This window comes from Syngnathus floridae, chromosome 9 (assembly GCF_059516105.1).
Source record: "Syngnathus floridae isolate MCC-2025c chromosome 9, RoL_Sflo_1.0, whole genome shotgun sequence".
NCBI lineage: Eukaryota > Metazoa > Chordata > Actinopteri > Syngnathiformes > Syngnathidae > Syngnathus > Syngnathus floridae.
In genome coordinates, this window is record NC_142421.1 from 11457566 (window position 1) to 11482795 (window position 25230).

At 46.3% G+C, this 25230-nt stretch overlaps 1 protein-coding gene across 5 annotated transcripts; it reads right to left on the reverse strand.

Annotated features, from left to right (window-relative positions):
- Positions 1–9597: 9597 nt before the first annotated feature.
- Positions 9598–19367, reverse strand: zbtb18 (zinc finger and BTB domain containing 18). Of its 5 annotated transcripts, none has more exons than XR_015860418.1 (3): positions 14928–15304; positions 11465–13706; positions 9598–10682 (listed from the first exon to the last, which is right to left on the reverse strand). XR_015860418.1 is itself a non-coding variant. In XM_088385142.1 (3 exons), exons 2-3 carry the CDS (start codon positions 16425–16427, stop codon positions 12091–12093), a joined length of 1632 nt encoding a protein of 543 aa, XP_088241268.1. In that variant the 5' UTR covers positions 16428–16546; positions 18720–19366; the 3' UTR covers positions 10704–12090. The 5 variants fall into 5 exon arrangements, 3 of the variants coding, with proteins under 3 accessions (XP_088241268.1, XP_088241269.1, XP_088241267.1); XR_015860419.1 differs by lacking the exon at positions 9598–10682 and having other exon boundaries at positions 10704–11653; positions 11757–13706; XM_088385142.1 differs by lacking the exons at positions 9598–10682; positions 14928–15304 and adding exons at positions 16412–16546; positions 18720–19366 and having other exon boundaries at positions 10704–13706.
- Between the last annotated feature and the right edge of the window lie 5863 nt (positions 19368–25230).

Below are 25230 nucleotides of genomic sequence, written 5' to 3' on the forward strand. Positions count from 1 at the left end.
TCAGTCAACCAGGGACTCCGTAAGTGTTAAATCAAAGCACGTAGACGTCCATCAATTTGTTGTGTTTTGTGTAAACGGTTCAAGAAGATGACTTGGGCAACTGCATTAATCGGCTTACGTTCCTGAAGTCTTTGAGGCGGTGTCGTTGTTGAGCTCAGCTCTCCAACCACAGCTTCACCTGCCGCTCATTTGCATCCACTCGCTGGCCTTCCTGTCCACATTTGACTACATCTGCATGCCCAACAAACAAACTGGCACAGATGTGAGGCCCACTCATGATTTTTACATACATAACACAAAGGCCCACAACGGAGCCTTTCTTGAGACTTCAGTTGCAGGTCAACTGCTCACCTCGCCCAAGCAATTTTTACATGTTTTCTCCTCATCTGTCACCCCTCCCCCTGTTATTCAAGCAAGGCCCCATTTTAATCCACAGTGAAGCCTCTTTGTCCACTGGAAGAGGCTGGCTATGCGGACAAGCAAATGAGTTCTTTCCCCTCTTTGGGCCCAGTGTGGCGTTCAGGCGCTCACGCCAGACTGTGAATTTACAGAAAAGGGGCCCTTCAAATATCCCCTTGAATGGAACAATCTTTAATTTGTGGTGTAAGTGGGTGTGTGATCTTTTGACCGACATACAAAGACCGCGATTGGAATTCAGCCATGCCAGTCCTCAAAAACAAAAAGTGTTTTATGACCTGTCACGTGGCATGTGTTATTACAATTTAACAATTGGAAGGTAGTCTTTATTGGCTGTGCTACCATATTTGCCCAACTGTGCTGGCTGCAAGGAACCATATTGGGTCACTTACTAACTTGCAATGAACACCAAACCCTGGACAAGGTGAATAAAAAGTATTAAAGTCCATAGTATAAGAAAACTGAACTTGAATCAGTATACTTGGTTGTATAAATTAACATCTAAGTGTCACTTAGTGTTATTTTTTTAAGAATGCATTATAAATATGAAATAGCGCAAGACTCAACAGTGACTGCATAATGCATGGCTGTAATTTTATATATATTTTTAACCCTCTGCTTTGACTTTCTGTGTGTTTTACCTCCTTCACCTGCCTCCATTCTTCTCGTCACCAAAAAGACCCCCCCTTCGCCCGTCCCTCTCATCGTCCTTGTGCTCCACACAAGGCAAACACAACAGATGTGTGAGCAGCGACACCCTCAACAGCTGTTGACTCCTCTTCCCTTCTTGACCCCTCACATAAATATCTTCTCGCAACGTCGCCTGACTAAAAGGTCAAGAATTCCTTTTTTTTTTTTTCCAAGCAACAAAAAGTAAGCAATGGAACACAAAAGTAAAAACACCCTCAAAAGTTGACTTTTTAATCTTAACATTTTACAGGCACTTAAAATAGACTTTATTGTTATTTGTATTGCTCGAGATGGAGTCATGATTGAACACAGTGTTAGGAATCACTCCTGATTCGCATGAAGCATGCCTTGCACTCTTGCAGTGCCCGTTTCCTGCAAGGCTCAAGACTTCTTGCTGCTCTTGATGTGACCTTATTGGTTCCGGGCAGCCGCATCTGGCCGTTAACCAATATGCTTAGCGGCCAGCTTCTAGCAAGCTTCTCTTCTCTTCTCGGCCTTTTGCTGATCTCCCCACTCACTAAACACTCTCCCACCCTGCACGCTCCGACCTCGGAACCTGTGCAAGCACCCCTCACCCCCCCCAAGCCCCCAGGGCCCAGCTGCTGTCGCCTTCGCAGCCGTCCAGCTCAGCATGAGAAGCCCAGCAGCTGTTGATCAATGGGCAGCCGGAGCCAACGCCTGCTTGCCCCTCCACACACACACACCCTATCCTGACCCCCCTGCTTACACACACAGATGCATGCACAAACACACTCCCCAGGGACACAGCAGATGGGGTGACCCAGCGCAGAGGGTGTGGTGGGCGACAAAAGACCTGGGTTAGGTGTGTCCCAGTGATTTTGCACAGGATCTCAAAAGGTTTTAAGTTAGTGAGATGGAGGACCCCTAACTGCCCTGGGACTAAATATTCATGACTTGTTTAACAGGATGGAACGGAACCAAATCCAATTGAGTTTACTCTTGATCCATCGGCGCTAACTGATGTGCACATTCTAACACCATGGCTGGGAACAGAGAGGAACTAGAGCTGGCGTAACCATATTAGCTATTAGGTTGCTATATTTAGCGACTTTTCTGATCACTGCTTTTCAAAATGCAATTAGTGAGTTTAATTGCTCATTTTTGTATTACTACTTTCCACTTGAGAAGAAAGGAGCCCAGCAGTTACAGAGTGATGTTTATACTCTACATCACAAAAGCAGTGATTTGGTGCATCTAATTGTCAATATTTTGCTGAGATTGCCTTGCCTCACCTGCACCTCTCATATTACATAACGTGTTGCAAACTATGTTACAGACCCCCCAGGTTAGGGCTCACAGATCTTTAGAGACCCCAGTTTGGGACAAACTGCAGTAGATGATGATGCGTGGACAGGTGTTGGCGTCAGCATGGTCCAGACTCGTTTCGGCAGCTGCCGTCCCCCTCACCCCTTGACAGAAGCATCCACTCCACCACCATCGCCACCTCTTAGCTTTTTATGGACCTGGCCTGTTTTGACTTTAAATATTTGCCCAGGAGGCGCTTCCTCTGTTTGGGGGAAGCGCTGAGGTCACGCTTTTGCTAGCTGATGCGCGCACACACACGCTCATCTTCTTTGTGTGTGTGTATATTTACATTCTACTGGTCGAAACGCACACCTGTACGGCCAGAGGTTGGGAGTCGGTTGGTCTGGGAGGAGCCGGGGCTAATTGTTCACATTCGACAGAAACATCATGTCATGCATCATTGTGACTATTCCGATGCATTTGCACAACTTTCGAGGTTGGACTTTAAACATGGATGAGAAGACACGAGCGCAGCGAGATCTGTTTGAAGCCAACTAAGGCAAATGTTATGTTATTAAAACATGCTCATCTCAAGGTGACACCTCTGTAAAGCGTCTTCTGTTCTTTCCTCTAATCTCCGGGGAGTTTTCCGCCTGTGATCCGTCGTTGAGACAGCCAAGCTAGGCGAGGCGACGCAAAGATGAGGAAACACGGAAGCCCGACGTGGCTACAAAAGAGAGTGGGAAGATAATTACAACTGCAGTGAAAGATTCCGACGGTGATCCCACAGAAAACACCCCCGCCAGTCAGCTGAGTTCAAAGTCTAGGAGGGACGACAGAGAGAGGGAGAAGGCCACATAAACTGGAACGCCAAGATTTTTTTGGGGGGGGGCGGGGAGCCGTGTCGATGAACAAGAGTGGTGGTGCGCACCTTGCCCTGCCATCTGGGCCTCCATCACACACACACACACACACATGCACGCACGCACGCACGCACGTACACACACACACACACACACACACTCATACGGTCTGTTAGTAAGGAAGACGGAGATGGCGGCAATTGCAAGGAAGCTTACCTGCAAATATTTTCAACTGTCATAGTGGGCGACACATGGGAGGGCTAACTAATGACGGTATTTAACACACACAAACACACACACACACACACACAAACACACGCACACACACTTGGAACAAGCAACTGGACACTTTATTGGGTACACTATATCTGTGGACAAGTGGTTCAGAATGTGGCCTGTGATCGAGTTTTTTTTTTTTCACTCTATCTTTTATGCAAGAACCACACAAGAGCCAGTTTGCCCATTTTACGCTTGCAAGCGGAGGGAGCCAGCATAACTTTTGTGCACCACAAAAGTGCTTGAAAGCATCTCCAAACTCTGCTCCCGCAGCAATCGTATTTCTTCTCAACAAGGAAAGTGGGTTGTGCAGAACATGTCTTCTTTATCTTGTGAAAGCTTCTGCTTGGGTCGTCTCTGCAAACTGGTTCCAGTAAGTTGCAGAGGTGGTCTCATCTCTTTATCTTCACAATGGTCAGCGAGCAGATGTTTACACTCCTGGGTGGAGCACAACTTAAGTTTACCACAAGCACAGGCAGAATGAACAGTTCTGAGTCAGCACTTGAAAATAATCACAAGATCAAAATAAGTTGTCAACCCTATCAGCCTTGTGAGAAAAATGTCCCAGGTTCAACCTGGACAGCTGCGGCTTAGTGGCAAATGTTGCGTCCAAGAATGCTGAGAATTTAGGAAGAGCCCCCTTGAAGAAACTCTTTCCACGTAAATGCCCACCCCCGAGGCATTTGGCTTGCACCAAAAAGCAAAAAAAAAAAAAAAATCCCTAAGTTATGTTCCGCAGTCAACTTGAAAAACGCAAAAGCTTGGGCCCTTGCAAGTCAAGCTATCAATTAATTTCAATTCATAGTTCGCACTGGGCCAGTTTGAGCTCTATTGCTAACCCAAACAGGAGCCCTCAGCATATGAGACCCGCCCGCTCCCCACAAGTGCAGATAAAAATAAAAGCAATGAGTAAATATGGTGGTTGCTAATAGTCGTATACAGTCATGCTCCACATTTGCGGTGACAATGGCTCTTCCCCTCGGCGCCGCGGCAAGCGGGCCGGCCGTAAACGGCTATAGATGGCGTCCATATGGCCGTGGCTGATGGGGGCCATTTTCTGTATTGTTCACTTTGTCAGCCGTGCTGACGAGCGGGGAGAGCGAGACGGAGACGGAGCCAGCTAATGATGATGCAGAGTGCAGATGTGCTTCGGTGCAGCCCGGTCGTTAAGCAACAACAGCTTGTCTTGTGTGTGTGTGTGTCTGTGTGTGTGTGTGTGTGTGTGTGTGTGTGTGTGTGTGTGTGTGTGTGTGTGTGTGTGTGTGTGCTACAACCACAGCTGCTTGCCAGCCTGTCTGCCTTCTTCGTCCTGACTTCATATACGACTAATAGTTACACACACGTTTGTCTTCAACTTTTAAAGGTACACCTTGTTCATAAAGGTAACAAACGAGAGCTTTATAGTTGCACCTTCCTATTGAACAGCTGAAGTTTATCATCAGTGAAAAAGTAAGCAAAATAGGTTTAATTAGGTGGCTTTGACATGATTTGTGCTCTGTTTTTTTTTTTTTTTTTTTTTAAAACTACAAACACACTAACCAAAAGTCCCCCAAAGGGACTGAGCTTCAATATATGTCATACATCCTCCCCGTGTCCATTTTTCCTCTCCGCCTTCTTCTGTCGAACTGTACAGATGGTCCCAAGCTGCCTTCAATAATCCAACGTCAGGCCATGCCAGTGCACCGCGGGCTACACCCCTGATGCCACGCACGCACGGAGTACAGTGCCAGTTCCCTAGGCAGGACCCAACGTACCCTCCGTAGCCCAGATTGGATTGGCCATGCCTGGGGGCATATTGATTGTTTTTATCATTGACAACTGATGACTAGGTAAACTTTTTATCACACAAGATTGAGCGAGCAGATGTTTTTGTTTCAGGTGTGGACCCAAGAAGAGGTGCAGGTGAGCGGATGGTTGTCGAGATGGAGCAAGGAATGTGACAGATGGGTCATGCCTGGGCAGAACTGGGAGGCTGGCATCGCACGGAGAGTATGCACACACACACACACACACACACACACACACACACACACACACACACACACACACACACACACACACACACACACACGCGCACACACATCTCGTCACATGCCGTCCTATCCTTTGAGTCCGGCAAGTCATAAATAGACAAATAGATGGCACCGCAGCGGACATCTTGTTGACAATATGTTGCCTGTTTGCTGTTGCATTTTGTCCTCTGAAAATGGGATTTTTCATGTTCGCCTCACATGTGAAAGGTTCTTGATTTGAATTTCAGCTGTCAGCTTTCCCTAATTACCAACGTTTTGCATTTATCGTGCCTTTTTGTTCAAAAGCCTCCTGCTCCCACAGCAGGAAAAAAGTTCAGTATCACTTTATAGTGTGATAAATTGCACATTATAATGTGATAAATTCCACCTTATAATGTAATGAAGTTCACATACAGTATCATAAGTTTCGTGTCACGTCATTATAACATGATAAATTTCACATGATTTGAATTCAAATCATGTGAAATTTATCACATTAAAAGGTGAAATTAATCTTGTTATAATGAGAAATTTATCACATAACATGAAGTTTATCACATTAAAATGTGACATTTATAAGATTATACTGGGAAATGTAATACATTGAAAGGTGAAAACTTGGCATTAAATGGCCATAATTTGCTATGGAAAGCACAAAGTTGACCTTGCCACGTTTTGGGGCATCAGTAGAGCACACAACCCTCGCTATCTGGGGCATCAGTAGAGCACACAACCCTCGCTATCGTCCATCTCAGGATGATAAAGCTCTTAGTGGTGCACGTGTCGTCGTCGTAAGGGGTGCCAAGTGTTTGCCCAACGACACCCCGAACACGCCCTGCTGGCACCTCTTATCTGGCATGCACAGCTGGCACAAGGTGGCAGAGGCCAGCCGCGAGATCACGATGGAGGGGGGGGGGGGGGGGGGGGGGGGGCTGTGTTTGTCATTGTTGGACCCGCGTCTGCTCTCGCCGCTTCTGTTGACGACCCAAATGCACTCGAGTACAAAAGTGAAGTGTTAGTTTGGATAACTTTGTGCTCTAATTTGTGCTTGTACTGAGATAAATGGGAGGGATTGAAAGCAGACCTCAACATGTGGGTGGGGCTTAACTACAAACAAGTGTAATAAGAGATTTTTTATTATCGTTATTTTCTTATTCGTTTTGACTTTGGCATTGTTTGTTTTTAGTAGCTTTTTTTCCTGCAAAATGCAAAATGCTTAGTTTTAGCATAGTTTAAGTTTTGATATTAATTTTAGTTTTTATTATACATATGTACATATAAAAAAAAATTCAATTCTATTTTGAGTATTGTGTTTGGTTTTTCTTGGCCTCCCTGACAGAATCAATGGACATGCTTTCCTCTTGTAAATCTAGTTCTGCATAAATACATGAGTGAATTGTGTTCACTTCACATGATATTTTGTGTGCGTTTGTGCAAATGCGTGTGAAAATGGGTGGTGGGGGTGCACTCTTTCTTTCTTTCTTACACACATGCAGACACCCAAAACTTCAACTTGTACCCCCCCCAGAAAAAAAGGGAGGAGAGTGAAGTGAGGCGGCTGGTTGACCGGATGGATGGATGATTGGGAACATTGCCGCCCCCCCACTTGGCCCCCATGCACACACAAAAATCCCCCCAGTGTCACCACCTTCTTCCCACACATGGTGCCCCCCCCCTCTCCTGGCCAATGCAGTGCCACTGTATTGTGCACATGCAGAGGCCTGCTTGTTGCTTGCCTTCTGTCCTGCTGCGCCGAGTGCTTTGACAAAGGGGCTCCTTTTAAATATGCAGACACGCATTGATCCCGCACACACGCAAACAAACACGCACACGCACACACACACACACACACACACACACACACACACACACACACACACACACACACACACACACACACACACACACACACACACACACACACATATATGCAGGCACTGTTCTCACTCCAGTTTTCCTGTCTCACTCGCCCAGGCCCGCCATGTATGTGTCCTGTCCTTTATTTTCCCACAGACAATCAACAAGTCTCTCACAAGCATAAAAAGCATCCAGAGGGCTTAGCCCCCCTTCGGCCCTCCTCATGAGAGGGGGCGCTCTTAGCAGGACTGAGTAGCTAAAAGCTCCTTTTCTTCTCTTTTTGTGCTGCCATTCTTACTGTACATTTAGCCAAAGATGCATCAGCTTGATTTTCATAGAAAGCCTACAAGAAATACAAAATATTTTGGTTTATTTTATTTAGCTTGAAAGAATTGAAGAAAGCAAACAAGCCAAATATTGTCGTAGCTTGACAAACAAGAATAATGTTATAACAATTATATAATAATAATATAATAACAATAATAATAGAAACATAGGTTAGACCTTGAGTGAAAAATACATGGATGAAATGGAATACAAATTAAATAAATATAGGATAATAATTGCATGGGCAAGGATGGTTAGAGTTGGTTACCAAATGTGGCTCCTGGGTGACATGTTGTTAATCATTTTTTGTGAGAAGAATGAAACATCAGGAGGAGGCGCAGTGGCCTTTATGTCGACGCCCCCCGCAACTGCCCCCCACCCCCTTTGGTATAGAGGCAGCTTGGCAGAGGCTGTCTCTGTCCCTGTCCCTCACGCGAGGGGCCCTCGGCCCCCAGACGGGACGGAGGAGCCTCAGCTCGGTGTCGAGCCTCCCAACATGTTGAACAGGGCCGCCGCCTTGGGCGCAACCAAATGCTTCTGCAGCTGCCCCTTTGTCCCCCCCACTCACCCCACAAACCCGCCCTACCTCCGCTTCCCTTAAGTAAACAAAGGACAGCAACAAATTAATGACCTACATTCACCGCCAACCTCACACAGCCCACGAACAAGCGCTCGCTGCAAACAGATGTTCAACGATGCAATCAATAACGCCACACCAAAAGGGCGGCGATATTCTCTTCCATGACCTTTTGGAAACACCAAGACACCAAGACAAACAACAAAAATGTTGTACCTAAAGTAAAATCTGATGTACAAAAACACATTAAAAAAGTAAACATATTCACAACAATAATATGAAACAGAACACTCAAACAATACTGATTCTGAAGGCTTTTTCTTGTGCACTAAAATGAACATTGGTCAGGTTATGATGTTTTTCACGATCTGTCTTGTCTGACCTCATGACCTGAAAAGGCGAGAGCACTTGAGCACTCGAGCATGCCTTCTGCGTATCAGACTGTTTAACTGTGAACTTCTTTTCAGGTTCGCAGCAAAATTAGGCGCTCATCAGACATTGAGATTAGCAGCCAGCTTATGGCGTGAGTATGTGTGTGTGCGCGTCTTGGGGGTTCGGGGGGGGGCGGGGTTGGGGTGAGGTAGGCTTACTGAGGAGGCCATCTGTGGCCTAATGAACGCTGCCCAGCTCTCGATGCATCTGTAAGAGCAGCTAAAGCTCATTTCTTTGCTGCAAAACTACTTGAGGAGCTTTACAAGCTGAGTTGGAGGAGGGAGGGGAGAGGGGGGGGTGCGCAACAAGCTGCCGCACAATTTTTACATGGCTCGAACGCTTCACATGCAGCCTACGCATGCAGCTAGCGCCAAAAGCTCCACCTTTTGGGAGACAACCGGAATGATATTTAACATAGTACAAATCTTATGAGAACCTGATGTATCAAAGAAAAAATGAGGGTGGATATGGCCGTTATCAGCGAGAATCTTACTTGCATCTCTGATTTAAAAATTTGTTCACCAGCGTTAATTAATGGGGAGCCGCACTAATCGGATGCACACAGTAGAGGCACTGTTGAGTCACAATGAAGGAAAATCATGATGGCAGCCATGATATCGACTTGGCCACATTATTTTGATCAATAGACATGGAAATAAATATATTAAATGGTGGAAGATAATGATTCATTTTCAATTCAAGGAAATATATTTTTATAGATAAAAACATACTTCACTGATCTATGCAAGTATATTTTATTCCATTGTCAGTTATTTTTAAAATTAATTTCCCCCAAACAATCTAAATGATTTCATTTTTATTATTTCTCAAAAATCATCGTGACTCTCAAAATGATGACTGGGAAAAAAAAAGGCAGTGGTCCAATGTGAAGAATCTGATAATTTATTGCAGTTTGCACACAATTGAAAAATGTTAACGTCAACAGCACACCGGAAATGACCAAAACTAAACACAATTTGAATTTACTTCCCCTTGAGAAAAATAAACTATGATTGTCAAAGCTAAAAATGACTAAAACTCAATTTCAAATGAATTGTAAAACTAAAACAAATGTATTTAATCTCAACAGGGGCGCAAATAGATCTGAAAAAAGTAATTGCTTGTTTTTATTCCCCCAGATGGTGATTGTCCTTTTACCCCCAGACATTTGAAGCCCCCCATAAACATTTATTTTCTAAAAAGACCACCCACAGTCCCACACTCCTTGTTTTCAAGTAAACACGGCAAAAAAGTTGGAGTGTGGTTAGTTCACAGCCTGACACTCGCAAATAAATTATTACAAATACAATTAAATTAAAATAATAATAATTCCAAAAGAAAATCTTAAGAACAATCAGCCTGGACTACAGCAGTTTAAGGCGGTCAAGTAAAACCAGAAAAGAAATAAAACAACAGCAGTAATGATGCAAACCGCAGCAGGTCAGATGGCTGGGTGGGTTTGGGGCACACACGCACACACTTGAGGGCTATGGTGCGTTCAGCAACTCCTTTGTTTTTTTTTTTTGGATTGTATAAACGCTTAACGATTCTTTTAAAATTCCAAACTCAACTCCATCCCCCAATACTAAAAATTGTGTTTAAAAAAAACAAAAAAAACAAACAACCCCACAAGTTTTAAAACTCTGCTCTGATGAAAACACCTCCAGTGATGATTTGGATAAATTCTGTCTTTTTTTTTTTTTTTAAATAACAAAAACATGTTCAATCGCAAATGAGGAGTTAAAAGGCATCTTTCACGCACAGATTTTAACGTTCTTTTTTAAAATATAGCTTAAAAAGGTGCTTTTTGTCACGCACACACACACAGCAGAAATCAGTGCACACATTGACACCAGCTTCAAAAGCTTCAGCAACATTTCCCGCCCACAAATTGCCAACTTTTAAGGACAAAATCCTCCGTGTTTCCCCCCCTCCCCCACCAGTCGTAGTCAGCTTGGCTTCACCCTGGAGTAGTAGTAGTAGTAGTAGTCGTATATTCACAAATATGCAAAAAAAAAAAAAAAAAAAAAAAAAAGAAAGTCAAATTTGATCAATAACAATGTGTACAGTAACACAGCAAATTCACATTATTGTCTTAAAAACAATCTTAAAATATACAAGTGTGGACGTCATGCAACAACAGCAGGTAAAAAAAGGGGAAAAAATTCCAATAAATTTATTCATAATAATAATAAATGAATTTAAACTATAGCAGAACAATTTACAACCTTAAATTAAATACTTTTCTCAACAAAAGGGTCTGCCAACTAGATTGAAGAAAACTATTTATCAGTAAATCATTTGTAAAATGTTAGAAAATACTTCAAACTGATTGGAAACAAGAAAAAAAAAGAGGCTGTGCATTGCATGAGTGCCAACATTTCACGTTGTCAGTCGCTCCCTGAACACGTCACAGGCAACACGCTTCGCTCGCCACCGTGCCAGTGGAACGTCATGAATACACACGCACACACACAGTCTCTCTCTCTCTCACACACACACACACACACACACTCACACATACAAATACACACACAGGCGCAACCAAACATGCACACGCATCTTTCGAAGCGTGCATGGTGATACCCGTTAAGCGTATCGCCGGCCGAGTGGTGAGATGAGAGACGGAAACAAAAAGTTGAAACGCCAGACCTTCAGCGACACTGAGAATGCAATGACCCAACCCAACCTCCCCACCCCCAAGTCAGTAGTAACGTGTTCATGTGCTATTAAAGTGCAAGACTCACTTGGATGGCCACGCCCCCTTCAAAGGCGAATTCCCAACCGCCGTGCAGCCGCATGTCAGCCCAAAATGAGCATCTCTTCACGCCATTTCATCTCGTTTCATCGTTTATCTATCGAAGCCGCCGGCCACGTATAGTGAGGGGCAGGACAATGATGTACTCTTCCGCTAGATGGTGTCAGGTACAATTAACCTGTGCAAGTAAATTGAAAGGCAGCTAGATTTCTCCTGATATCAATTTACATGCAGTGAACCCCCGCACACACCCCTTTGAGGTTTGTTATTCGTATAATCACCTTTTTTTCCCTGGAATCAGCAGTTTTTGTGCATGATGCCACTAATAAGAAAGCACAAATTGGTGTCAACTCTCTAATATGAACTTTTCACTGATTGCAGGCAGGTCTGGAATGACCCACTGCGACAGATAGGGGTTCACTGGTAAATATCCTTTCGTTAATTACTTGCATGGTTTTTTGGAGGGGGGGGGGCGCTATTCTCAGCAGGGGCTATCTGTCAACTGTACTTTTTGTGCCATTTTGATCATTTTCCAAAGCTGCAACGGGGCTGGACAAAAGGTCAAGAGGCGGCGCTTTGAAAGGCGACGCCGGCGCAGGGCAGCGGCAGGCGCGTCTACTTCCAGAGTTCCTGCGAGCTGTCCTCGATGGCCCAGTCCCTGACGTTGGGCAGCGCCAGCGGCTCGCTCTTGACTGACAGCGAGTTGACCAGCTCGCAGTGGAACTTGCGGATGTGCCGGTAGAGGTCGCCCGACTGCGTGAAGCGGCGCTCGCACCACTTGCAAGCATGCGGCTTCTCGCGCGTGTGTACCACAGCATGGCGGCTCAGGTTGTGCGAGTACTGGAAGCTCTTGCCGCAGGTGGCGCACGTGTAGGGCTTCTCGCCCGAGTGCGTGCGCTCGTGGCGCTTGAGCGTGTACATGCAGGAGAAGGTCTTACTGCAGATGGTGCACGTGGGCACGTTGACGTCGCCACCGGCCGGCTTGGAGCGCACCCCCTCTTGCTCACGGAAGTGCGAGCTCAGGTGCAGCTGCAGGATGTGCGGCGAGGGGAACACCTTGTTGCACAGCGGGCACATGAAGATCTGTGTGTGGGGCGGCGCCAGCATGTTGGACACGTAAGGCAGCAGAGCGCCGTCAGCGCCGCCGCCCGCTGACGCCTCGGCCGGAACCTCGTCGCCGGGCGGCTTGTCGTCGCGCTCCAGCTCCGACGCCAGCGAGGCCTCGCGCAGGGCCGACAGGTGCGCCTCCAGGCCCAGGCGCCGCTGCGCCGACAGGGGGCCCCCCACACCGCCATGCCCCGCCGTCTTGCCGCTGTGCTCCATCTCGTAGTCCCCGCCAGGCAGGTCCTCGTCCTCGTCTGACGCCGCGCTCCTCTCCACCTTTACCCTGATGGCTGGTGGGCTGCGGAGGCTGTCCGGCGGGGAGCCGCCGCCAAAGTAGCCGGCGTGGTGGTTGACGACCACCGTGGGTTTGACAGACAAGTCCAAGACGCAGTCGGCGGCGTCGCTGGACAACCTGCTGCGGTGGCTTCGCGAGCGCTGTGACCTCTGCGAAAGGGATCCGGTGGAACTGGATGGGCTCCCAGCGGGCGACGCCGGCTTGACATCGGCCTCGCCATGGCACGGGCTGACTGGAGCCACCGCGGCCGGCGTTCCGGGCCTGTCAGCGGAAGGCATCCTCAGCCAAAGCGCCGCAGCTGCCGTCTTGCCCTCGTCCTCATCGTCACTCAGGTCGGCGGCGGCAGCGGCGGGCCGGCCCGGCGAGCCATCCGAGAAGCTGTCGGCCTTGTCGGAGCAGCTGGAGCCGGCGCCGTCGTCTTCGCGCCGCGTGCTGTCGGCCTCGGTGGCAGTGGCCTTGCGCTTGAGCCGCTTCTTGCACACCTTGACGATGTCGTACATGTGCAGGTAGGATGCGGCGGCCAGCACGTCCTCCACAGGCAGGTCCTGGAAGCGCAACTTGCCTTCGTACATGAACTCCAGCAGCAGCGAGAAGGCCGGCGCCGTTACAATGTCGCTGTTGAGGTGCACCACGTCGCGCTTGTCCAGCTGGTCCTTGTAGAAGAGGTGGAAGTACATGCTGCAGGAGGCCAACACGGCGCGGTGCGCGCGGAACTGCGCCTCGCCCACCAGCACCGTGGAGTCGCACAGGAAGCCCTGGTGCCGCTGCTCGCTCAGACACTGGAGCAAATGTCGGCTGTGGTCGGGAAACTCCATCCTGCTGTCCTCATAACCTGCACAGACCATCAGAAAATGATTTTATATTATTTGGGTTTTACGTACACTGAGCACAGCCATCTTCTGTTTAAATGGCTGCCTTAACTTTAGTGTATTTGATTACCAGAGAGTCCAATAATCCAACACACTCTCGTCATCGATTATTATTCTCATTGAATTAGAAAATAGAGAAAAATAGAAATAAAATTCCATATAGTTGAATCCCAAAAATGAAAATAAAAATCAAATTTTGCTCATCTATTCAACATTCAACACTTAAATTAGAGTACAGTGGAAAATGAATGAATTGAAAAAATTAAAAATATCATAAAATCAGATTGCGCTCTTGTCTAGTCAACACTTGGGTGGTTCCGCAACCAGGAGTTCTACTCATTAAATTAGGATAGGTTGGAAAATGTAATTTCTTTCTGTGGTTCATTTCAATTAGTGGAAAAAATATCAAATTATTATTATGATTATTAATATTATCCGGCACTCGGCATTGTACAAGAAAAGAAGTGCTTCTAAATAAATTTGAATATAGTGTGAAACGGAATTCCTTATAGCAGTTCGAACCAGAGAGTGGCAGAAGTTGAATTTGCTCTTGTCGACAGTTATGCTCCGTGTAAATGAATGTTGTGAGAAATGTCAAAAATGATGTTAGACCTTAATATGAATAGTGTGGAAAAATATATTCATGGACAAAAATCTAATCGTCCTCCAGTGCCACAACGCGCATCTCGGAAAAATTCAACCATTGCGGCACACATCAGCGGGTCAGCTCAAAAAGACAATATTGCATGATTGGATTTTTCATCCTTTTGAATGAAAACTGCAAATTCACCATCTCAACAAATTGGAACCTGACGCAAGAAACAATCCAAATATTTTTCAAATACAAATGAGCTACTTTTAAAAAGGACTTCCAAAGTCATGGAGCCCAAACCAAAGATTATTATTATTTTTTTTGCAAAGTAAAATCCATCCAAGTGTGCTGCACATTCCTTCCTGGCATGCGGCAATATTGGCGCTGCCTGCTCTTTTGTGCGGCGTGGCCCGCCGCTGCTCCTACGCTGGTTATTTTTATGAGCCCACTTTGGCCCGGCTCGCCTTTTAGGTAACCGGCTTTCCACAACAAACGCACCTACCTAAGCGTCACCTCCGCCCGCGCACGGCTTGACAAAACTCCAGCGAGCCCCCCACCGCCCCCGGTGGGCCCCCATTTTACAAAGACCCACCTGTTAACCACGTCGCTTTGTCCCTCCTGAGAAAATACATGCCGCTCACTCGCTCGCTGGCTTTTCTGGCGCTGCTCGTTAGCCCGAACGCTTAAATGGCCTCATTTGAATGAAGCCTCGGTAAGAATGGACGAGTGTGTGTGCCGTGTGCGCGACTTTTAATGAGGGGCAGGGGAGGGGGTGTGTAATGGGGGGGGGGGCTTACAGGGACAAGGGTGAATTAGCCCCTCCTCGAGACACGCTCCCAAGACGTGGTCTTACGAGAAAAACCTTCGCACATCCTCCTCCTCCTCTGCCCAGAAGAAGAAGATTTACGATACAATCACTGTAAGTGCCCCGCTCGTCACAGCATCAATCCTAATCCTTAAGATGCCTAAAAATAAAGACGCGGGCATGGACCGGTCCCGTCCCGGCTCAGGGGGGGTCCGGGGACGGACGACAAGGAAGGCAGGCGGGCGGGCGGGCGTGCGGGGAGGGGGTGAGCGAGAGGGGAGGGGGGTGGGGGGCTTAGCCACATCTGATCCAGCTGACGGGGGCCATATGGCAGCTGCTAGCCAGATAAAGAGATTAAGACGAGCGGCGAGTGCGATTACAGCTGTCTAGCCAATTCGGACAGCGCAAAGCTGCAACTTCAAAATTAGGCTCTTCTGCGCCGGCCGGGGCGAGCGTTAGCGCTCGCACCCGGCCGCTGCTTTCGAGAATAAATAAAAGTCGCGCCGTTGGAAGAAACTCGTGTTTTGACATTTCACAGCCGCACGCTTCATGCGGATAACGTGATAAGGGATGCGCTCTCAAAGAATTATACAGTATAAATCTGACTTCCAGTCCATGCTCAAGCAATTATTTTACTCTCCGCAACTTCAACAAAAACCTGAATGTAAAATAATCCCGGTGTCTCTAGTCCGTACTCTAATCTGAAGCACAAAAGATGGAGCTACTTTCAACTGCAAGAAAATTTCAAATGAGACAAATTTGTGTTTCTACTCCACACTCGAGCAACAGCCAAACGACAACTTTTAGAAAAAAATCAGTTTTGCTACCCCTCACTCGGGGCTGATAACAGACAAATTAAATAGAATGCTCAGGCTTAATTTCTCAGCCACAACAGTAACACTGCCAAAATGAGAATATTTGAAAATTTCAAATCGCGCTTCAGTTTTGATTTTTTAAATATTTTTAAACAATCTTCTCGTCCACACACACGCACAACAGTAAGACCAACTGCCAAACGAGAACATTTAAATGCTTTGGTGAGAACTTTGAAGTGAGTGCCGTGACAAACAAATGAAGTAATCCCACTACGAGTCCACTACCACCGAAAACATTTCAAACACTTGAAGACCATCTCGACTTTAAAGCGAACCGCGGAAGAACATAATGAAGGAATTAAAACACCACCATCTAGTCCGTACTCGAGATTTACACCGTTGGCCAACTCTTCCGACACACGACGCAACACGCACACACATCACGGGAGCCGATACCTGCAGCGGTCCGCATCCACTCGATGAGGTCCAGCGTGGCCGAGGAGCCAGAGCTCTGTGACTTGTGTGCGCTCACTCTCTCTCTCTTGCTTTCCCTCTCGCTTGCTCGTCCGTCCTTTGCTTCTCTCGCCTGTCCTGTGAGTGGGTAGCGAGTGAGCCGGCAAATGCGTGTGAGGAGGAGGAAGGGGAAAAAAAAGCAGCAGCAGCAACAGCAGCAGCAGCTCACTGTTGAAAGTGCGAGGGACAGATGCAAAGTGGCCGAGATGTTGGAGGGGGAACCAGATACCACCTCCCACCTCCTCCTCTTGCCTGCTACTAACTGCCACACACACACACACACACACACACGCACGCACACTAACTCTCCCAGGCTGTCTCACAATAAAGGGCCAGGGAGGGAGGGAGGGCGGTGGGTGGATGGCAGCCTGTCAGCTGCTCTGACATCATCCTCAGATGGAGATGCTACCTCCAGCTGTGCTCTTTCTACAGCCATATGCTGCCTCCTCTACACTCCTGCCACCAGACTCCTCTTTCATTTCAACCAACAACTTTGTCGCCTCGCCCCCCCCCCCCCCCTTTTCTCTCTCTGTCTTTCTCTGGCTGGGAAATGACATGAGCGACTAACAGCAGCAGCAGCAGCAGCAGCACTGGTTAGTTTTTTTTTTCAAATCCGGCCTAAACGTAAGCACCCAAAAGTTGCCAAATGATGGCCAGCAAGTTGTTTCGAGTAGCATTTTGTCTCCCTCTGAGACAAAAGGCACATTTGCGACTGACAAACACACGTAGCTGATATTGTTTGCCACTTTCTCACGCTTCGGTGACGCTCATTCATTCCACCCCCCACCCGCCCAGGCAAGCTACGATACGAGGCAACAATAGAGCTTTAAGACATCTAATGTGTACAACTTTTTTTGGCATCATCAACATGGTGCACACGTGTATTTTGAAAATTATGAAACGTCTGCTTTAATTTTCTTTCTCAGAAAAATCGATGATGTTCAACCGGGACATATTTAGTGATCCAAAAGCATCCAAAACAGGTGAAAAATCCCAATATACGTTTATATTTCATTAGTAATTGCTAGGTAATTCATTACTAGTTTGCAATTTGTTTTTGTTGTCCGGTGAAATTCAAAGTTTTGATGTTCTGCCTGAAATTCATACCTTTATTGTTGTAAACATTCAAGAATCCAAGAAGATTTTTTTTTTCATTAGAAATATTTTAAATTGATCAGCCAATTAATCAGTTATGCATGCTCACACTGCACTGAGCATTGGATAGTTCTCGATACGAGTTGCTGGAACAACTTTCACCTCACCTGCCCCTGTGTGATTTTCCCCCCCAAGCCCAATAGGGTCATTGAGCCCGGCCCATTTGGAAGATATGGATCACAACTAGTTGGCCGTGATGACGGTGCTGTGAAGGATTCCATAAGAATCCTTCCAGGAATACATGAAAGTGTGACAGTGGAGGTTGGAAAAGCACGTTCAAGCCCAGGGGAATTACTTGAGAGGTAAAATTTGTAGTTTAGATTTTGTGACACCAGTTCTATTCTGAATAACTTCATACATATGAGGGCCAGGACGCCGACGAAACAAACACTCCACCCATTACTGCTCCATAACTTATAAAAAGCTCTGTGCTGACTGTCGATCTATCACCTTTCAATCGGTGAGGAAGATGGATAAAAAATTGAATACATCAAGTGGTGTTAACTGAAAAAACTGAAAAAGATCAGTAATAATTGGTCGTTACAGTATACTTATACGTCCTTGGATTTTTCTTTAAAAGTTTGAGAACCCCAGGTTTAAAAATGAATGGATGTGTTGCGTCTGAAGATGAAAACGTCCCAATTTGATCTTGAGAAACTTTTTCAAACGGCTCACTTTAAATAACACTGCAGGTGGCCATCTTTCAAGTCGGTGCAATAAAGTAGTAGTGACATGCCTACCACCTAGGTAATGGTGATGCATACATTTTATTTAACAAGTTATTTTTTCTGCTCGAAGACGATGGCGAAGCTATAAAGAAGACACCCCCGGTGAAGGAGCCACGCCGAGCCCGGAGAGAAGCTAGCTACTAACGGCTAAAAGTGGAGGCGAGCGTCGAAAGAAAGCTGGCGTGTGGAGGACTGGAGCTATGTCCTCCGTAGGACTTTCCTTTCTTCCTTTAGGCCTCGCTACTATGACAACAGCTGCTAAAAAAAGGCGAGCTAACACAACACAGTCATGCTAGGGATAAGGAAGCTACTTTTGACTCGCTCCCTCAAGCTCTCCACACGCTCGCCGTATTTCAAGCGCCACTTACAGGCAGCACGCTCCGACGTCCCCCGCTGAATCCTCCTCGGCTTTCCCCCCCGCTTCCCCTTTACGCCGACTTTGTGTCGCTTTCCATAGCAGCCTTGTGGAGAGAGGGGAAGGGGAGAGGGACTCTGCGGCGGCCAGATGTTTCCGAGCTGTTGCTGCCTCCGTCCCTGCCTGGCTGCTGTTTTCTCCCCACACAACAGCTCGCAACTCGGACTGGGACTTGACTGGCAAGGCTGGGAGCCAATGGTGGAGGGTCGACAAGGAGCAGGAGCTGAGGGGGGGCGGTGTATGTGCCTTCTTGCTTTTCGCCTTCGTTCTTCGTCGGTCGGCGGAGGTTGACTCCGAGCAGGCGGCAAGACATACACCGAGAGGGCAGGGAGGGAGAAGCGGATCGGCCAAACCGACTGGTTGAGCGACTGTGTGAGACGAGGACGGGCAGGGAGCGCAGGCTGCAGAGAGAAAAGAGTCCGGCTGCGCGGTGCCTCATGGGTAATGCAGTCCGGCCGGAGTGTGCAGGTGCACAGCGGTGAAAACGCCTCGACACCAAAGCAGGTTTCAAGTTTACCCCTCACGAAAAATAACAATACTGAATATTATCCAGGACTATGAATTGACATTGAGTTATACTTTTTTACTCATAGGATGATTTTTAGTGCCACTGAGCCAACGTTCAACTGAACTGCTTTCATCTGCTGACGTCACAATCACCAGGCCAGGCACGTCTCTGTGCGATGATATTATATTAAATACATCTTCCTTCAGTTAAAAAAAAAGAAAAAGAAAAAAGGAACTCTAGTAATCCTAAATTTGTCCGTGAAACAGAAAATAATAAAAACTGGTGAGGGAGATGTAGGGAGGTATTTTAGTGCAGTCCATCATGCATAGTGCCGTCCAGTCATAATTATTACCTAAATAAAAACTATATTAATTATGATGATTCTTTATGTAGTGTAGTCTGTATGTAGTAAAAACACAACAATGAACATTAAAAACGTAACACAACAAACAAACAACCTAACAAAAAGTCTCTTTTTGTGGGTCACTAGGACAGGCACCTTGGCGGAAGGTCTGCCCAGCGGGGAGACGGACACGTCCTGCGTCCTGCATCCTGCGTGGGCGAAAGGCGTCCTAGTAAACTAATTGGCGTCACTAATAGGCGGCTAATGAATTGACATGATGCGGTGTCATAGCCGCGGCACTTGTTCAAATGCAAATGAATGGCGACCCTGTTGTTGCCTGTCAGTTTTCCGGGGCTCCACTTTCGCAGCGCGGTGGGACAATGAGGCCCTTGTGTGTGTGGATGTGCACTCAGGCACACACACATCATGCAAGCGCTCATGGGGCAAGTGGTAACAACCCAAAGTATTTCACGATACAGATTGATATGTTTGTAGCTATTTTAGCCCCTGGACTTTGAAAGAAAAACGAGAAATAAGACACTACTTAACTTCACTTGAATCACATGATTGGCGATGTGTGCCGGCCCTACAGTACACCTTTTAACCTCTGGAGGTCGCTGTTGGTCCCATGTAGGTCTCGCCACATACGGAAAGCCGTTTGAGCGTTTATTCTATGGAGAGGTTAACAACTTTAGGTGCATGTACCAGCGTGCTCACTCTCCTCTTGAGAAATAAGAAAATTATTTTTATGCTTCATTGTAGTTTGTATTAGTTATAATATTAGTTTTATTTTAATTAATGTATGTTTGTGAGTGTGTGTGTTTGTGCGTGTGTGTCACACAAAGAAGAACAACTGTGTTTTTAAACTGGCTGGTCTTCCAGATGGTGCAGACTCATTTTTTGAAATGATCAAAAAAAAAAATAGCCAGCAAGTTTCAGTCAAGATATGTGCTTGTCAATCAAACGCGCTCACCTCATCTGCTTTCGGTACATATGTGCGTATCCGTTTCTGCCTCAGCATCCACACAGTGAAATTTGGCAGCACGTGTGTGTGGAATGTTCACACCTGTGTGTGCGTGTGTGTGCATGCGTGTGTGTGTGTGCGTGTGTGTGTGTGCGTGTTTGTGTATGTGTGTGTGTGTGTGTGCGTGCGTGCGTGTGTGTGTGTGTGTGTGTGTGTGTGTGTGTGTGTGTGTGTGTGTGTGTGTGTGTGTGTGTGTATGTGTGTGTGTGTGTGTGTGTGTGTGTGTGTGAAGCCCACATGGAGCTGTGCAACTTTGGCTGTGGCTCCATGATGGACATCTGGAAGCTAAATTGGTTAATGGCACCTCCAAGCTGGATGCACATGTGTGTGTGTGTGTGTGGGTGTGTTGGGGAGGGCTGTACATCTGTCCAGCTGTCGATGCTGCTAGCCGTGTCCTTTTTGCTTTGCAAATGAGAGTGTGTCTACGTGGAGTGCCATTGAAAATCAATTAAAATATTCAGAAAGGCAAAAGTGGCAGAAACAGATTATCTTTCTTTCTTTCTTTCTTTCTTTCTTTCTTTCTTTCTTTCTTTCTTTCTTTCTTTCTTTCTTTCTTTCTTTCTTTCTTCCCACAGTCGTAGACCTGTACAAATGACATTAAAGGCAAAACAAAATAAATGCTTCACGAGTGACGTACCAAAGTGAGCAGCAAGAACCAAAATATCATACGCCGCTGGTCAGATCCGACGCAAAGTGGGTGTTTGTGCGTGCAAGTGTGTCAGAGCGACCATAGCAGATGCACAACACTGTCATGTGCACACATTGTGTTTATTGGGGAGAGATCATAGACATGTGATGTACAAGTCCATCTCTGTCTGTCTTATCTGTCCGTCTAGCGCCTCGTCTGTCCCTCTCCACTACAGATGTCAGAGGAGCCAGCCAACAGCTGTGGCAGTGGAGGAAATTAGCCCCCAGGCGGTGACACACACACATGCACACACACACAGATACACACACACAGATACACACAACCAGACAGGCAGAAGACAGTCCAAAGCATAACACACTTTCAAAAAAGTGATTGTGACATGTTCTTTTTTTTAAGTCCCTGACCCATACTACACTTAAAAGGAAATATCCACAACTAGCTCCTTGAGTTACTCAACTGCAGAGTGAGGTGGCATCTTTGAGGAGGAGCGTAATCATATTGGCAGAATACAGAAAGGAATGTCTAATTTGTTGGTGGTCTTCTGTTAGAATTGGTGAAATAATTTGATACTAATGCGACGCCACTTTGCCAACATGCTTCTTGACAGCCACAAAACCGTTTTGTGGACCGATCACAAAAAAATGTCATGTTCACACATGAAAAATTAAGCTTACCGTATTTTTTGGACTAAAAGTTGCTCCGGAATATAGGTTGCATTAGCCGTAAAATGCACAATAACGTGAAAAAAAAACACATATAAGTCGCTCCGGAGTATAAGTCGCATTTTGGGGGAAATTTATTTGACAAAATCCAACACCAAGAACAGACATGAACGAGCAACAACAGGCTAAATGATAGGTATGCTGACGTGACATAAATACAAACAAAGAGCTGAGAACGGGCCTGACGTAACATTCAGAGTTATTAAAAAACTATTACATAAATAACACGTTTATAAAACCATCTGTGTCACTCCAATTCATTAAATCCATCGATCGTCCTTTGTCAACAATGGGTGCGCGCCGCTGACGGCGCTTGCACTTCAAAATATTCCACAGGCCCATATATATAAATTATATATCAAATAACTATTATATAAACAATTATATTATCAAACCATCTGTGTCACTCTAAATCATTAAATCCATCGATCAAATTCCTCGTCCTTTATCAACAACGTCGCGCGTGCGCCCTGACGTCAGCCTCGTCGTTATTCCACAGATCTAGTATATAACTATATTGTAGCGTTAATAAAGTACAAGGAAAGACGTGGGTTTGGTAAACGGCTCTTTATTTAACAAAACAAGAGTTCAACGAGCCAACAACTACTGAACTGTAACGATAAAAACATATACAAGTTGCTACACGAAATAAAATATATCGAATAACTATAACATAAATAGTTAACCGCCACACGGCCCCAAGCACTGGCGTGGACTTCCAGGCGTGTGGCGGCGTGGACTTCCATCCCCAGAGGTGGCACTTCCAGCCACGGAGGTGGAAGAGAGCTCCATAGAATAGGACCGAGCGTGCGTAAAAGCCATGTCCGAGCCCCTTCCACCGTCCCCGGACATCCACCCGGCCGAGCACCGGCCCATGACTTCCATCCACGGAGGTGAAAGAGAGCTCCGTAGAGTAGGACCGGGGGTGCGTAAAAGCCATGTCCGAGCCCCATCCACCATCCCCGGACAGCCACCCGGCCGAGCGCCGGCCCCAGACTTCCATCCACGAAGGTTAAAGAGAGCTCCGTAGAGTAGGACCGGGCGTGCGTAAAAGCCATAATAGTTTTTCAAGGCTCATTAAATCCTTTAAACGCTTCGTCCTCCGTGTCACTTAGAAACAAAACCGCTAATGATGCCGGTAGTACGTGGGGCCCTTCGTCATCTTCGTCATCCCGTGATCAATCTTTGTCCTTTTTGTAAACAACCGCCGCACCACGCCGCGCCGCACTGCTGACGTCACTTGAAATTCAAATTACAGTAATCCCTTGCTACATCGCGGTTCGTTTATCGCAGTTTCACTTTTTTTTGTTTTTTTTTTTTGAACATGTTTGAAAATATTCACATATAAGTCGTTCCTCAGTATAAGTCGCCCCCCCCACCCAAACTATAAACAAAACCGCGACTTATGGTCTGAAAATTATGGTAGTTTTTTCTGGGGCTGCTTTGCTACATCTGGAACTGGGTGTCTCACATGTGTAATAACTTGTCAAGACTAGCATGACATTCAAGAGCAATATTTGCTGCCCTTTGCCAGAGAACTTAGTCCGTCAAGGCCTTTTGCCTTGGATTTTGTTAGCAACCACAAAATAACGCATTGTGTTTCTGCATTACAATGACAGGTCCATTTGATGAGCTCGATTTTCTGCCTTTGCATTGCGTCAACGAGGCACACCGATGCCAAACTCGGACGAGGTCTTCAGGCTCATATTGTCATTGGACAAAATTGGATTTCGATGGCATGGGGCCTTGAACTGCAAAGTGTTCTGCCACCTCTGCCCATTGCGCATCATTGTGGGCGCGACGCTGTTGTGTCAGTCAGTAGCCACCATCGCTGCACCTCCCTCCCCCCCCCCCCCCCCCCCCGAGCCAGCGGGAACATTTGCCTTGTGGCTTCAATTCCCAGGAATGCCTAACCTGCGCCAGCTGTTGACAACATGCTAGCTGTGCCAACAATGCGTGGCCGCCACACCTCAGCTGCCACTTGGGGCGGGGGGGGGGGTGGGGTTGATATTGCTTTGTGTGTGTGTGTTCACATCTGTATTTATGTTTGCACATATGCACGTATAGATGCTTCTCAGTGTGTGTGTGTGTGTGTGTGTGTGTGTGTGTGTGTGTGTGTGTGTGTGTGTGTGCGTGTGTGTTCGTGTTTGCGTGTGTGCGCTTATGTGTGCATCTGGAACAACATGGAAGAGGCTTTTCAGCGCCTCAATTCGCCTGCCAAACAGTCCAGATGTTAGCCGTGTGAGCCTGCGGCCAAGTGGAGGGAGCTGCACACATTGTTATTATTGTCAGTGTTATTAATATTCAGTGCTGCCAAATTGCAGCTTGTTTTTGCCTTGAATTTGTTTTTAGAGATTTTTTTTGTAAGTTTTGGACAGGATGTAATTCTGTTCTGTTCTACCTACCTTGAGGAAGTGAAATACTGACAAAAAATATTTTTTAATGTATTTCATTTTATTTGTATTATTTATTGTGAAATAAGAATACATGTGGAAAACATTGTTCTAAAAACTAATCAAAATTATTCATCTTAGTCATTCAACTATATTTTCGTTCGCATTTTTAGTGTCCAGAATAAGCTTCATGGTGCTTGGTCAAAAGAAGTTGAAATATCGCATTGTGGCACTAATAATTAAAGCTTATCTTTTGTTATTTTGGGAGAGCAAAATAAAACAACAACATATTGAGCAATTAGCTCCATCATCATGTCGCTAGGATGTTGAGGCAGTTTTTAGTGTGTGTCCGCATATATCCATGTGTGCGCTTTTGCTAAACCACAGAGGTGGCATCTGCCCATGTTTGTGAGATCCACGTGTTGGGACTTCCACAGGGCTTAGCTCTCGTCCTCCTGCCCCATATGGCGAGCCGACGTTGGGGTAACGCGTTGCGTCCATCCCGTGTGTCACCTTTCAGCCGGCTGACCAAGTAAACAACAACTGGACACTGCCTTCAGTGTTGACGTACTGTTTTGTTCAAAATTAAAAAAAAACAAAAAACAAAAACGATCTGGTCTGCTAAAGTTGACAGATGACATTTGTTTTTCAACCGAATGTCCTCATGAGTGCTTGAGTCATATCCCAAATTAGCTTGTCTGTCAACAAGTCACATAAAAGTCACTGAAATGTGCATTTTGCACTAATAATAGCAATTTTAGAGGGACGTATCAGTGGGCAAAGGGAGTTCAGATGCACCATACAGTGACAATTAAGACTTGAGTC

Bases quoted from the DNA above. Each gene is read 5' to 3' on its own strand.
- zbtb18 (XM_088385141.1), bottom strand. From the start codon at position 14,967: ATGTATTTTCTCAGGAGGGACAAAGCGACGTGGTTAACAG. The intron at 13,707-14,927 runs GTGGGTCTTTGT...TGGTCTGTGCAG, and splicing joins CAAAGCGACGTGGTTAACAG to GTTATGAGGACAGCAGGATG.